Genomic DNA, 12,764 nt, shown 5'->3' with positions numbered 1-12,764 from the left:
CCTTCCAGACCCCACACTCCAGTTCCAACCCCCTTCCCAAAGCCCCCTGTCCCCCTGAGCTCATCCCCCTTCTCCCCGGCCCCCCGCAGCCCCCGGCCCGCTCTGCCCCGGCCCGTTCCCCTCTCCCGCACGCCCCACAGCCGCCCCGGCCCCTCACCGCCCGTGGCCCGGCCCGTAGGAGCGGCCCGGGGACACCGCGCCTCAAGGAGACTCCGACCGCGGCCGCCGCCATCTTGGCACTGCGCAGTTCCTTCCGCCCCGGAAGTGCCCCCGCCCTTCCCGGAAGTTTCCCCTCGCCGCCGCCATGTTGCGGCGCTGACGGAGATGTGGTCCGCCATTTTGGGAGTGGCAGCGCCCTCAGGARAGGCGCCATGTTGAGTGTGGCGCGCCCTGAGGCACACGGCGGGATGGCGGGGGCGGGACGCCTAATTCCCCCTTTTTCTTTCGGTGGAAATTCTCTGTGTTTTCTCTCCGTTAATTCCCAGCATCATTATTTTGCACGGAGGTGCAAAAATATGCACAGAGGTGCCGTCTCCCCTCTCCCCCATGCCAAGAGGGCGAATGGCAGGTGCTGGGGGGCAAAGAATCCCAGAATTAATAAGGTGAGAAAAGCCCTCCAGGACCACCAGTCCATCCTATGCCTGGACTGATCCCCACTCTGTCCCCATCCCATGGCACCGAGTGCCACCTCCAGCCCTGCCTCGGTCACCTCCAGGGATGGGATCCAAACCTCCCTCCGCAGCCCCTGCAAAAAAAATCCCCCCATTGGAAATGATGTAACTTTCCTAATTAACTTTTAATTATTTTTTTTAATTACTTGTAACTGATGCCCACTTTTAGCCAGCGCAAGTTGAAGACGCTTCTTCACAGACTCTTCCTGTTATTTTGCACATTAAATCTCTGAAACATTGGGTTTGTTGAAACTAACCCTGGAAAGCTTCAGAGCCGAAGGGATTTGAAAATTGGACAAATGGGATTTTAAATTTATGAATTTTGAAGGACGTCAGAGTGACCAGGAGATACAGAGGAGATTGGAAAGCTGGAGATTCCCAGAACAAGTTGCAAAAAGGATGATTAAAGGGCTAAAGAACGGGGCCCAGGTTAGCAAGGAGAGCGAGAAATGAACACCCCATAGCGGACACAGTGCCAATCGAGGCAGAGAGCTGCTGGAACCAATGAACAGGGATTTCTTTGTTAAAAGTACGTAAATAAGTGAAGGTGTTTCSTATCATTGTGGGGACTGGAGCTTTGCCAGCCGCACAAACCCTGGCCAGGAATGAAATGATGCCTGAGACACTAAAAATATGATGTTAGGGACAATTTTGGGGGATTTTAGTGACACCCCCAGCCCTCCTCACCCCTCCTTGGGCCTCTGTCCCTTCCTCCCCCCATTATTCCCAAAGATTATTTMATTTCCCAGCTTTTTCCTCACAGCAAAATGGTTTATTGAGTGAATTGCAAACAACACACACTGGAAAATCATTGGGGGGAAGATGGAGGGAGGAGGAGGAGGAGGAAGGGGAGGAAGAGAGAGGAGGAAGAGGTGGAAGAAGGGGAGGAGGGGAAAAAGGAGGAAGGGCAGAAAGAAGAAGGAGAAGGAAAAGGGGAAGGGGAGGAAGGCAAGGAAGAGAATGAGGAGGAGAATGATAAGGGAGAGAATGAGGAGGGAGATGAGGAAGATGAAGAAGAGAAGGGAGGAAGAGAAAGGAGGAAGAGGAAAATGGAGAGGGAAGAAGAAGAAGAAGAGAACAGAGAGGAGGGAGAGAGAGGAGGAAGAGGAGGAAGATGAGGAAGATGAAGAAGAGGACAGAGAGGAGGAGGAGGAAAAGGAGGAAGAGAAGGAAGGGAAGGAGAAAGAGGAGGGAAAGGAGGGAAAGGAGAAGGATGAGGAAGATGAGGAAGAGGAGGAATGGCAGGAGGAGCAGGCCTAGGGCGTGCAGTGCCACCAGGGGAAGGCGAAGGGCCGGCGCCAGACCCCGGTGCCGCAGCGCACCTCGCCCAGGCTCCCGTGGTACGAGGCCACGTCCTCCAGGAAGCGGCAGCGCAGCCCCAGCGGCTCCAGCAGCTCCCGCAGCCGCCGCTCYACGCAGCACTCGCCGCCTGCCACTGGCCCAAAGGGCTTGGGGATGCCCAGCTCCCCYGCCAGCACCAGCATGGGCACCTGCRGTGGCACCGGGGACAGCGCTGTCACCAGTGGGGAGCCAAAGGGAACATGCTGGTCACCCTCTGCTACCTCCCCAGCGGTGCTGTCTGTGGCTGCCCCACTCAGCATTCCAAATCCAGCAGAATTCCCCCTTTTTATCATCAAAATGTGCCTCTCACCTTGCAATTTCACCACTTTGTGCCTCAAAACCCCACTGCAAATCCCACAAAACCACCAGCTGAATTAGACCTGGGTTTAGCCTGGAGATATTTCCCTTTTCTAGACAACTGGTTTTCTGTTTTTAAGAAAACTTTGAGGTCTCATCCYGRGAAAACTCCTCACACTCTGCAMTTTCACCACTTTGTGCCTCAAAACCCTGCTGGGAATACCACAGAGCCACCAAGCTGAGTTAGACCTGGGTTTATCCTGAACATATTTCCCTTTCCTGGACACCTGATTTTCTGGTTCTAGGATAACTTTGAGGTCTCATCCTCTCACCGTGTTGGGGAAGTAGGGCACGGCCTTGCCATGCTTGTCCAGCTTGAAGAGGGCCGGCAGGTCAATGATGTCCTCCTCGAGCAGCCCCAGCTCCTGCTTGAGGATGTCCCTGTTCCAGTCGATGCAGCGCTGCGGGGACGGGGCAGAGCAGAGAGGGGCCAGGCTGTGGTGGTGACTGTGACCGGGAACACTCGGATTATTGCCCAGGATATCAGGGATTTACCTGGACGTACTGGTTCTGCTGTGCCAGGGCATCGTTGGACAGGACCTTGTTGATRGTGATGCGCTTGGTGTCGGTCCCCGAGTACCCTAAACACACAAAATCCCCAAAATCCAGCAGCGCTGGCAGGAGCCTGGCTTGGGACAGGGGACAGAGATGGGGAAAGCCCCCAAAATCCCAGTTTCCTGAGAGTGGGGTCAAGGCTGCTTGAATCTCAATTGTGAGATTGAGATGATTGGGAAAGTGAGGGAAGAAAATCTCTGCCCGTTGGAAAAGCATTGCAAAATCCTGTCATCCCTCCCTGCTGCCCACAGGAATTCCATCCTGCTGAATTCCTCTGGAGCACCCCTTCCATGAGGTCACTCTGGTTTGGGGATGGCCAGGTCCCCTTGGTGACTTTTTTTTTGTTTTTTCCAAAAAAAAACCCCTTCAGAGACAGGGACATGTTCTCCCAGCTCCACCACGGACCRAAATCTCGATTAAAGAGAAACAATGGGGTGCTAATCCGGGGGATGGCAGAGCTGCCAGTTGTCCGGCTCCGTGCTGGAGCTCCACTGGCATTCCCGGCAGAAACATCCCCTCCATGCAGGGGCCCTTATCCCRGCCATCCCACTCGCATTCCCGAAATAGGGCCGGAGGAGGCGGCCGGGGGTGGCGTCCCGGCATCCTGCTGAAGGACACCGGYGCGGCAACGTCCCCGCGTGCCCTGGCTGCCACTGGCCCGCCTGTCCCCTTGCCTTTGAACATGGTGGCCTCTCCTTGGCCCTCCTTCTGCTTGTCGCGGAAGAGCCGGTAGCAGGCGGCGGGGCTGGCCAGCAGCATCCGGAACCGCTGCGGGAACACGGCCAGGGTCAGCTGCAGCCCTGCCGGACTGCGGGGGATCATTTCTGCAAAGAACCTSAGCTCAAACCTTAAAATCAGGCTGATTTGCTGTTATTTAGTGCCTTTTTTAACTCACAGAGGGTTTGCAGGCATAAACATTCCTTTTTTGAGCCATCCAGGTCAAGGCTCGGTTTCCCCAAGGGAAAAATTTGTGTGAGAAGCAGCAAAAGCCATGATGGAGGGAAGAGAAATGTTCTGAGAGCATGTAGCCATGAATATTCCTCTTTTTGAGCCATCCAGGTCAAGGCTCCGTTTCCCCGAGGAAAAAATCCGTGTCAGAACCAACAAAAACCGTGACAGAGAAATGTTCTAAACACATGTGGGCATAAATATTCCCGTTTTTTAAGCCAGCCTGTGTCAAGGCTCGATTTCCCAGAGGGAAAAATCTGTGTTGGAATCAGGAAAAACCCTGACRGAGGGAAATGTTCTGAAACCCTCTGGGAGATGCTGAGTTGCTGCAGACCCTTGGGGATCTCGGGGCTGGAATTTCTTGGATACCTTTGCAGGCGCCTCTTCCCTTCCCTTTGTGCTTGTTAATGCCCAGTTCATTAATGCCCAGTTCATTAATGCCCAGCCCATCCCTTTTTTGTGCTCCCATCCCTCATTTTGGGGTCGGGAGCAGAACCCAAGCAAACCTTGGCTGGGGTGTCCAAGGAACGAGCTCTGGGGTTTTCCCGATGGGATTGGTGTCCCAGACAAGGAGCCCTGGAGCGGGGTGGGGGCCCATGAGTACCTTTTTGTCAGAGGTGGGGACAAAGGTGACAAACTCGCTGACRTTGCCCACAGCCAGCCAGTCAGAGTAGAGCTCCACAGGAGCCTGGACGCGCTGGGCAAAGAGGAAATCCCGCACCAGCCTGGTCATCCTGCGGCCCGCGGCTCTGGGGGGACATTCCCACAGGGAAAAGGGGGACAAGGATTTCTCCGTCATTATTGGCTCAGGTGTCCACTGCCACCGAGGCAAAGGAGCTCAGGCAGTGTTAATGACYGCAATTAACCCAATTTTGATAATATTTAGGGTTCTTGTTGTTGCCTTGCTCTTTTCCCAGACCTATGCTTTTCCCAGATCCGCGCCTTTCCCAAATCTGCCCCTTTCCCTGATCCATGCCTTTCCCAGATCTACGCCTTTCCCAGATCTGCACCTTTCCCAGATCTACGCCTTTCCCAGATCCGCGCCTTTCCCAGATCCGTACCTTTCCCAGATCCGCACTTTTCCCAAAACTGCACCTTTCCCAAATCCACGCCTTTCCCAAATCCACGCTCTTCCCAGATCTGCTTTTTCCCAAACCCGTGTTTCCCCCTCTCTTACGCGGGGAAGCTGCTTCCAACGAGGATCCTTCCCAGGGGATACTCCTTGCCGGCCACGGCCACGGGCGGGCTGACCGCCGTGTTCCCGAAGGAGTCCAGGCTGGCCGCAGCTTCGAACAGGGGCTCCTTGTGCACGTAGCCAAAATTGGGGCCCTGAGAACAGAGGGGTCACCCTGAAAATCCTGCTGCTCCCCCAGCTTCGTCCTCCTGCTGGGGGATGAGGACACCAGGAGAGAGCCTGTCCGAGGAGAGGAAAGGAAAGGGAAAGAGGAGAGATTGTGGGGTCCTGCAGGCACAATGAGCGGCACAATCCAGGAGCAAAGCCTGTCTGGAGCGGAAGAAAAAGCAGAAGGGGAAAGGAAAGGCAGGAGAAAGATCTCAGGGTCMCAGAGGTGGGGATGAACGGCGCAGTCTGGGAGCGGAGCCTTGTCCAGAGGGGAAAGGAAAGCCAGGAACAGAAAGATCTCGGGGCAGGGATGAACAGCACGATCTGGGAACAAAGCTGAGCCATGTCTAGACGGGAGAGGGAAGGAAGGAGAAAGATCTCAGGGTCACGGAGGGGCAGGGATGAGCGGCACAGTCCAGGAGCAGAGCCTTGTCCAGAGGGGAAGGAAAAGCAGGAGAAAGATCTCCAGGTCACGGAGGCGCAGGAATGAACTGCACAATCCTGGARTGGAGCCTTGTCTGGAGGGGARAGGGAAGGAAGGAGAAAGATCTCAGGRTCACGGAGGGGCAGGGATGAACAGCACAATCCAGGAGAGGAGCAGCAGAGCCAAGACCTTGAAGCCAGGCCAGCCCTCCTGGTTCTCTCTCTCTCTCACAGCCAAGTTTTAATGCCCCCATTAAGGGAATGAGGCAGCCCCGAAGGTGTTCCTGGATGGCTCTGGGAGTCAGAGGAATTCCAGCCCCAAGGGTGACTCTACCCAGGGCTAAGAGCCACCCCGAGGGCTGCATGGGCACTTAAATCCTGGTTAAGCCCTGATTTCCAAGACTTAAGCATCTGGGATTGGAGATGCCATGCTGCAGGGGTAATTAGCTCCTGGCTYGGTGTGCAGAGCCTGAGGGAGCGTTAAAAACGGGGGAAATGGCCGCGACGGCATCCAAATCCCACTGTCCCTGCGGTGCAGGCCCGGAGTCTGAAGAAGCATTAAAAACAGGGGAAAAGGGCTGCAATAGGATCCGAATCCCACTGTCCCCACTCTCTGGTTTGAGGCCATGCAGGCCCAGAGCCTGAGGGAGTGTTAAAAACGGGAAAATKACTGTGATGGGATCCAAATTCCACTGTCCCTGCGATGCGGGACAGCAGCCCCGGGATGGGATCACATGTCGGTAAGGTTTGAGCTGAATCCCTGTTACTTATCAGGGTTGGGTTTCCATGGGGATAAACCAAACACGCAGGTCAGGAATAACGGGCAGGGAGACAYGCGGGTGCCCGGCTCCCACCTGGAGATTCCCTGTTCACACCCAGGGCATTGGGAGACGCTGGGACAGGGTGATCCCTGCTTTCCCAAGGCTCCCCGGGTGCTTTTGGGGTGCATTTCTGGGGGATGGCCGGGGTGGGATCCCTATTTCTGCGGAGCTGAGGGAGGGATGAGCACGGAGCACCTGCTCCCGGCTCATTTCAGTTTAATGAGAGCCCRGAGCCCGCCCGGTTTCAATGTCAGGGCTCCGGTTCATTGCAGGCTGGCAGGTCCCATCCAAGCCCTATCAGTTCGYCGCTGATTTTGAGGGGATAATTCTCTCCCATCTCCTTTTTCCCTGGCAGGGCCTTGCAGGGGCTCGGGGCTTGACCTGTGCCCGCTGTGCCGGGTGAAGCATTCCGAGCTGGAAAATGAGATTGGAGAGATCGGGGTGGGGATTAGGGGCGGCTTCAGAGCCAAAATTGGAGGATAACGTGTTAGCGGCTCCCAAGGCTGAAATTGCTGCCCTAAATAYGAAGCAGAGCAATTCCTAAAGAGGGCAGATCCCTCGGCCACCCGGCGGATTCGCTCTTCCCACCCCTCCGGATGAGCCCGGGACTGGATGTACCCACACCAGGCATGAGAAACGACGGATTCCAGCGCTCCTGGCAGCCCTCAGCCTTCCCCAAAGGGACAAAAGCCCGGACTTGTCCTTGATTCCCATTCCTGCCTGGGCAGAGGCTGTCCCGGTGCCCAGCCAGGAGTCAGGGACTGTGATTCTGCGGCTGCCTGGGGGTGTCCAGCCCTTCCCATGTGGGGGTACCCCAATGGGATCGCTTGATCCCGCTTTTTTCCATGCTGGACTCTCCCAAAACAGAGAGCCCTTTTCCTTGGCCAAGGCACCCTCAGGGATGTTCCCAGAATTGTCTTCCGATGACATGCACTGACCCTCTCCTGCTTTCCTTCCCTCTCCRTCCAGAACTGCCGGCTATTCCCAGGCACAGGGGAGGAAAGGGGACACCAGCCCATCCCTGGGATGCTCAGGGGGAAGAAATCCCATCCCAGAGCTTGGCAGGAGCCTTTCATTCCCACAGGCTTCAGCCCCTCCTTTCCCCTCTCCTCCGGCACCCTCTGTGTATTTTCTGGATGAGCCGCTGAGGGGATGAGGGTGGGATGGAATCTCCATGTGGAACTCCTCAAATCTCATTTCCCAGGTGATTCCCTGTTCGAGGTAGGTTTCAGGAACGGGAATCAGGGAATGTCCCCAGGGAATGTCCCCAGGGAACACCGGGAGCCCCTCCCTTACCAGCAGCTCCTTGACCGGGAGTTGCTCCGTCCCTCTCTCACGAGGGGAGTCCAGCACCACCGGGAAGCTCTTGTGGGGAGCGTGGGTGTAGCCGAGCTCGATCTCGTCCTGCAGAGGGGAGGGAATGGCGCTGGGGYGCCAGCAGGGAAGGGCGTTCCCCCTTCCTGGAGTCCCCCTACCTGCATCCAGCGGTCCCCGCGGTTGGCATAGCCGGAGCAAACCTTCAGCCCGCAGCCGGCCTTGGCCACCAGGCTCTGGATCTCCTTGGTGAACAGGTAGTTGTCCTTCAGGCTGGGAAAGGAGGGAAGGATGGGATGGATGGAGGATGGGAAGGGTGGGATGGGATTGGGATGGAAGGATGGAAAGGACCAATATTCCCTGTTCCCAGCCCCTCCCTGGGACCCCAGGATTTACCTGCAGACAAAGAGGGTCACCGGGGTCAGGATGTTGGGGGTCATGATCCACGGGGCCACCCGGAACAGCACGGTGTCCGTGAAGATCGGAGAGGGGGGCATGCCCTGGGGGAGCCAGGCAGAATTCAGGGATGTTCCACACCCCATTCCCCCCAAATAGCATCCCCCGAGGGCGTTTGGGGATCGGTTAAAGGGATCACTCTCCATTCCATCRCCATCCCATTTCCAGAGCTCCTGAACCTCGGCCAGGGTCTCCAGGGGACAGACATGGATGGATGGCAGCTCTGAGAAGATCTTGTTGGGAAAGGGTTGGGGTTGGGATTGGGGTCTGGGTTAGGATTGGGGTTATTGTTTGGGTTGGGGCTGGGGTTGAGGTTAGGGTTAGGGCTCTCCCCCATTCCCAGAGCTCCCGCACCTCAGCCAGGATCTCCAGGAGACTGATGTGGATGGACACCAGCCCCGAGAAGGTTTTGTTGGGAAAGGGTTGGGGTTACCGCTAGGGTTGTGGTTAGGGTTAGGGTTGTGGTTAGGGTTGGGGTTTGGGTTAGGGTTGGGCCTCTCCCCCATTCCCGGAGCTCCCACACCTCGGCCAGGGTCTCCAGGAGGCTGACGTGGATGGACACCAGCCCCGAGAAGGTCTCATCAGGAAAGCGCAGCCCCTCCACAAAGAAGTCGAGCTCGGCGGTGCCCCCGGGGTAGGGCACGATGTGGAACAGCTTCCGGCGGCCCAGCACCTGCACGTAGCGCTGCCCGAAAAAGGGATCTGTGGGGGTGACAGGGAAAACGGGAAAATCCCCAGGGTTCTGTGGGAATTGATCCATTCCCTTGGGCACAGAGCTCCCACGCTCCCACCGTGACCAAGTTTCTCCAGCTCTGTGGCGATCCAGCTGTGAGGAGCAGGAGTTAATGGGTTTGGAATTTTGTCACAGACAAGGATGAGGGAGAATGTCTCAGCATTTCCTTGGACGGAGCAGTTCCAAGTTCCAGGATGGAACAATTTCCCTTTCCTTGGAGCTCCTGCTGCCCCATAGGAGGGCAGCACCCCCGTCCCTCCCCCTGCCGGACCCCCTTGGGAAGGAGGGACACAGCTGAGCTCCTCCATGGCCCATCCTGGGCTGGGGCATGGTCTGAGGGGCGTGGAGAGGGCAAGTCCAAGATGGGAGGGAAAGGGCTGAGAGGGATCCCAAAAACATCAGAGAGGAGGAGGAAGAGGAGGAGGAAGAGGAGGAGGAGAAGGAAGAGGAAGGAGAGGAAGAGGAAGGAGAGGAAGAGGAAGGAGAGGAAGAGGAAGGAGAGGAAGAGGAAGGAGAGGAAGAGGAAGGAGAGGAAGAGGAAGGAGAGGAAGAGGAAGGAGAGGAAGAGGAAGGAGAGGAAGAGGAAGGAGAGGAAGAGGAAGGAGAGGAAGAGGAAGGAGAGGAAGAGGAAGGAGAGGAAGAGGAAGGAGAGGAAGAAGAGGAAGAGGAAGGAGAGGAAGAGGAAGAAATAGAAAAGAAAAAGGAGGAAGGGGCAGAAGAGGAAGAGGTGGAGGAAGAACAGGAAGGGGCAGAAAAGGAAAGGGGAGAAAAGGAAGGGGAAGAGGAGGAAGCGGCAGAGCAGGAAGAGGAGGAAGAGGAACAGAAAGAAGAAGCAGAGTGGGAAGTGAGGAAGGCCTTACTCTGCACATGGAACACCCCGACTTTGTCAGCATCGTKCACGGACACTGAGAGGACGATCTCATAGCCACGGGGCAGGCGCTGGGGCCCCTCGGTCCTCAGCACCATCGGGGCCATGTCCAGCAAATCTGGGGGTAAAGAGAACCACCTGGGGGGAGCCTTCCCCGTTCCCTCCTGGGGTCTGAACTCCTTCCCCAGAAAAATACCCTTCTGTCGCCACCAGCCTCRGCAACCCAAAATCCCCGGTGTCCCTCTGGCAGAACCGGGGCCTCACCGGTTCCAACCCAAACCCTTCTCCCCACTCGTTCTCCCTGCCCGTCCCAGCACGGCCGCTCCTTGACCTCACAATCCTGAMGGCTCCGCGTGGGCCGGAATTTCCAGGAACGGGTGGGTGGATTCCTGGCTGCCGGCCCCGTGTCTTGCCCCGAGCTCCTTTCACCTGCGTGGAGCATCCCCAGCCCACGCTGCGCCGGCCCTGGCAGCTCGGCTATTCCCAGGCCTGCCCCCGCGCCCTGCTGGGCTCCAATTAACGTGCGCGGCATTAATTGCACAGAAATTGCCCCGTGGGAAGCTGACTCAGCAGCTGGTGGGAGCAGCTGGCTATGGAGCCGGTTCTGTCCCGGAGAGGTCACGGACGGGATCGCGGGCAGCGCCGGGCGGTTCTGCGGAGCCGCGGTACCTTCTTTGCTGAACACGTGCTCGTGGTCGCAGTCGGARGGGGGGATGAAGGGGAACTCCTTGTCACAGCTGACCAGCACGATGGCCCCGTGGCCATTGGGTCCCCAGGCCCAGGTTGCCTGAAAYACCGCAGGGGCTCAGTGAGCTCGGGGCCCGTCAATCCCATGGGTTTCCCGTGCGCTGTGGGAGGCTGAGGTACCTTGTTGGGGCTGTTCCGTTCCACTACTCCGTCCTGATCCGCGTCCACGTCCAGGGAGATCCCTGGGGACAGATCCACCGTCACCCCGGGGCGGGTGCAAACCTCCCCGTCCCCGTCCCCACCCGCTCCGGGCCTCCAGGGGACGGGGCTGCCCCGGGTGCGGAGCGCCGCACTCACCGAGGCCGGTGAGGAACACCCCGGCTTGGTTGATGGGCTTCCCTCCCTCGGCGAAGAAGCTGACGGTGACCTGCAAAGCCCCGAATCCGCGCTGGGGAAGGAGCTCTCCCCTGCGGAGCTCCGCGGGCTCCGTCCCCTCCTCACCTTGTTGTCGTTGAGCTCGGAGCTGGCCCGGCTCATGCTGACCCTCAGCGCTGTCCCTTCGTGCAGCGGCCACCGCGCCCCGGAGCCGGCCACGGGCTCGGGCTCGGCGCGGCCCCGCAGCAGCACGGCCACGCTCACGCCCTCCGTGTGCTTCACCCCGAAGGCCACGGCCCCGGCGGGGGCCGCCCTGCCAGGAACACGCGCGGTTCTCAGCGCTCCGCGGGCTCACTGCGGCGTTCCCGTTCCCGCCGGGATTCACCGCGCTGCGGCCGGGAGCGGGCACCCACCCCGGCGTGTGCACGGTCACCGCTGGCACCCTCCTGCCCCGCTGCTGGCCGGGAACGGCCGGCACCCTCCCGGGAGCGGCCGGTACTTTTCTGGGCACCATCAGCACCGTCCCGGGAACGGCCGGCACCCTCCTGGGAACCGACGGCACCCTCCTGGGAATGGCCGGTACCTTCCTGGGCACAGCCGGCACCTTCCCGGGAACCGCCGGCACCTTCCCGGGAACCGCCGGCACCTTCCCGGGAACCGCCGGCACCTTCCCGGGAACCGCCGGCACCTTCCTGGGCACAGCCGGTACCTTCCTGGGCACAGCCGGTACCTTCCTGCCCTTCTCCTGCCCGGGAACCGGGATTATCCCGCCGTTGGGGCCGGTTTAGCCCCACGGGCGTTCGTAGCCATCACAGAAAAGGATCCCAACCAAACGTTCAGTGCCGCACTGGGGCTGATGTTTCCATGGAGAAATCCCAGTTTATTTTCCARCCCGGCGTCTAACGGCTCCTCAGAGCACTGATCCCTCTGAGGGACTTTTCCACGGACGCTCTAATTTTGGGGGATTTTATGGATTTTATCCGGCCCCAAAGCTGTCAGTGCTGCCCTGCTCCCAGCCACGTGTGCCCTCGCTCTTCCCCAGCCGCTCCGGGCAGCCCCGTCCCCTCTCCCGGCTCCTTTTCCCCMATTTCCCTGCCCTCCCAGGTGATTATTCTCGGGCTGATTGCCCCGACACCCGAGCCCTGAATTGCTCGGATGCCGCCGGTCCCACCGAAGCCGCGGGAAGGAGGGGGGCAGGAAACCCGAGCGCTCCTTTGCTCCCGCCTGGGTGTTCCTCAAACTCTTCAATTGCCTTTAATTACACACGGAAAAACTGGTTTGGTTTCCTGGTTTCTTGGATCTGGGGATCCCACTGGGAAGAGTGGCCTGGAGAGGTGCCAGGGGAGCCGTAACTGCGCTGCCTGGCCGGGATATCGAGGGTGAGATTTGCAGCAGCACGGGCCTGGATCAACCCGAGCTTTCCAAATTCTGTTTCCCTCGGGGGCAATAATTATCCCGGAGTTCAGAGCTGGGTTTTTTTTCAGGGAAGTGCTGCAGGGATTTCTCACTTTCCCAAGATTTTGGTCACTGGATCTCGTGTTCTTCCCCTCCTCTGCAGACCCTCCCGTTCATCCCTCTGCTCTCCGGAGATTTCCAGGATGCCCTGACCGCAGCATGGACCGGGGGTAAAAYGGGGACGTTCAAAGCTTTCTAGGGATTTGTGCGGGTTCTGCCCGCAAATTGYACCAAAACGGTGTCAGGGCTGTGGGATTTTGGGAAAGGGGAGGGAAGAACGATGGTTTGGGAAAGCAGAGGGAAAAATGAGGATTTGAGAAAGCAAGAGGAAAAGTGAAGGTTTGGGAAAACAGAGGAAAATGAAGGTTTGGGAAAACAGAGGAAAATGAAGGTTTGGGAAAACAGGAGAAAAAATGAG

General features: G+C 58.2%; 1 protein-coding gene and 1 long non-coding RNA gene across 2 annotated transcripts in view; one reads left to right on the top strand and one right to left on the bottom strand.

The window, feature by feature from the left end:
- Positions 1–1,853: 1,853 nt before the first annotated feature.
- PADI2 (peptidyl arginine deiminase 2) lies at positions 1,854–11,227 on the bottom strand (the record flags this gene model as incomplete). The annotated part of the gene is made up of 15 exons (XM_057387870.1): positions 1,854–2,161; positions 2,642–2,770; positions 2,865–2,950; positions 3,599–3,692; positions 4,477–4,621; positions 5,050–5,201; positions 7,755–7,862; positions 7,934–8,045; positions 8,169–8,272; positions 8,752–8,930; positions 9,822–9,947; positions 10,499–10,616; positions 10,697–10,758; positions 10,874–10,943; positions 11,018–11,227. Coding segments are annotated over 15 exons (1,929 nt in total), but the record flags the coding sequence as incomplete, so codon positions are not given.
- Positions 11,228–12,130: 903 nt separating this feature from the next.
- Positions 12,131–12,764, top strand: part of LOC130586939 (uncharacterized) — a 3,910-nt gene continuing 3,276 nt past the window's right edge. The window contains exons 1-2 of the long non-coding RNA XR_008966735.1: positions 12,131–12,270; positions 12,376–12,516. This is a non-coding gene — a long non-coding RNA (uncharacterized LOC130586939). The remainder of the gene's footprint in view (positions 12,271–12,375; positions 12,517–12,764) is intronic.

The sequence above is a fragment of the Malurus melanocephalus genome, unplaced genomic scaffold (assembly GCF_030028575.1).
Source record: "Malurus melanocephalus ecotype Western Australia unplaced genomic scaffold, MMel_1.1 scaffold_1408, whole genome shotgun sequence".
NCBI classification, from domain to species: Eukaryota; Metazoa; Chordata; class Aves; order Passeriformes; family Maluridae; genus Malurus; species Malurus melanocephalus.
This window is presented reverse-complemented; position numbering and strand designations above follow the sequence as displayed.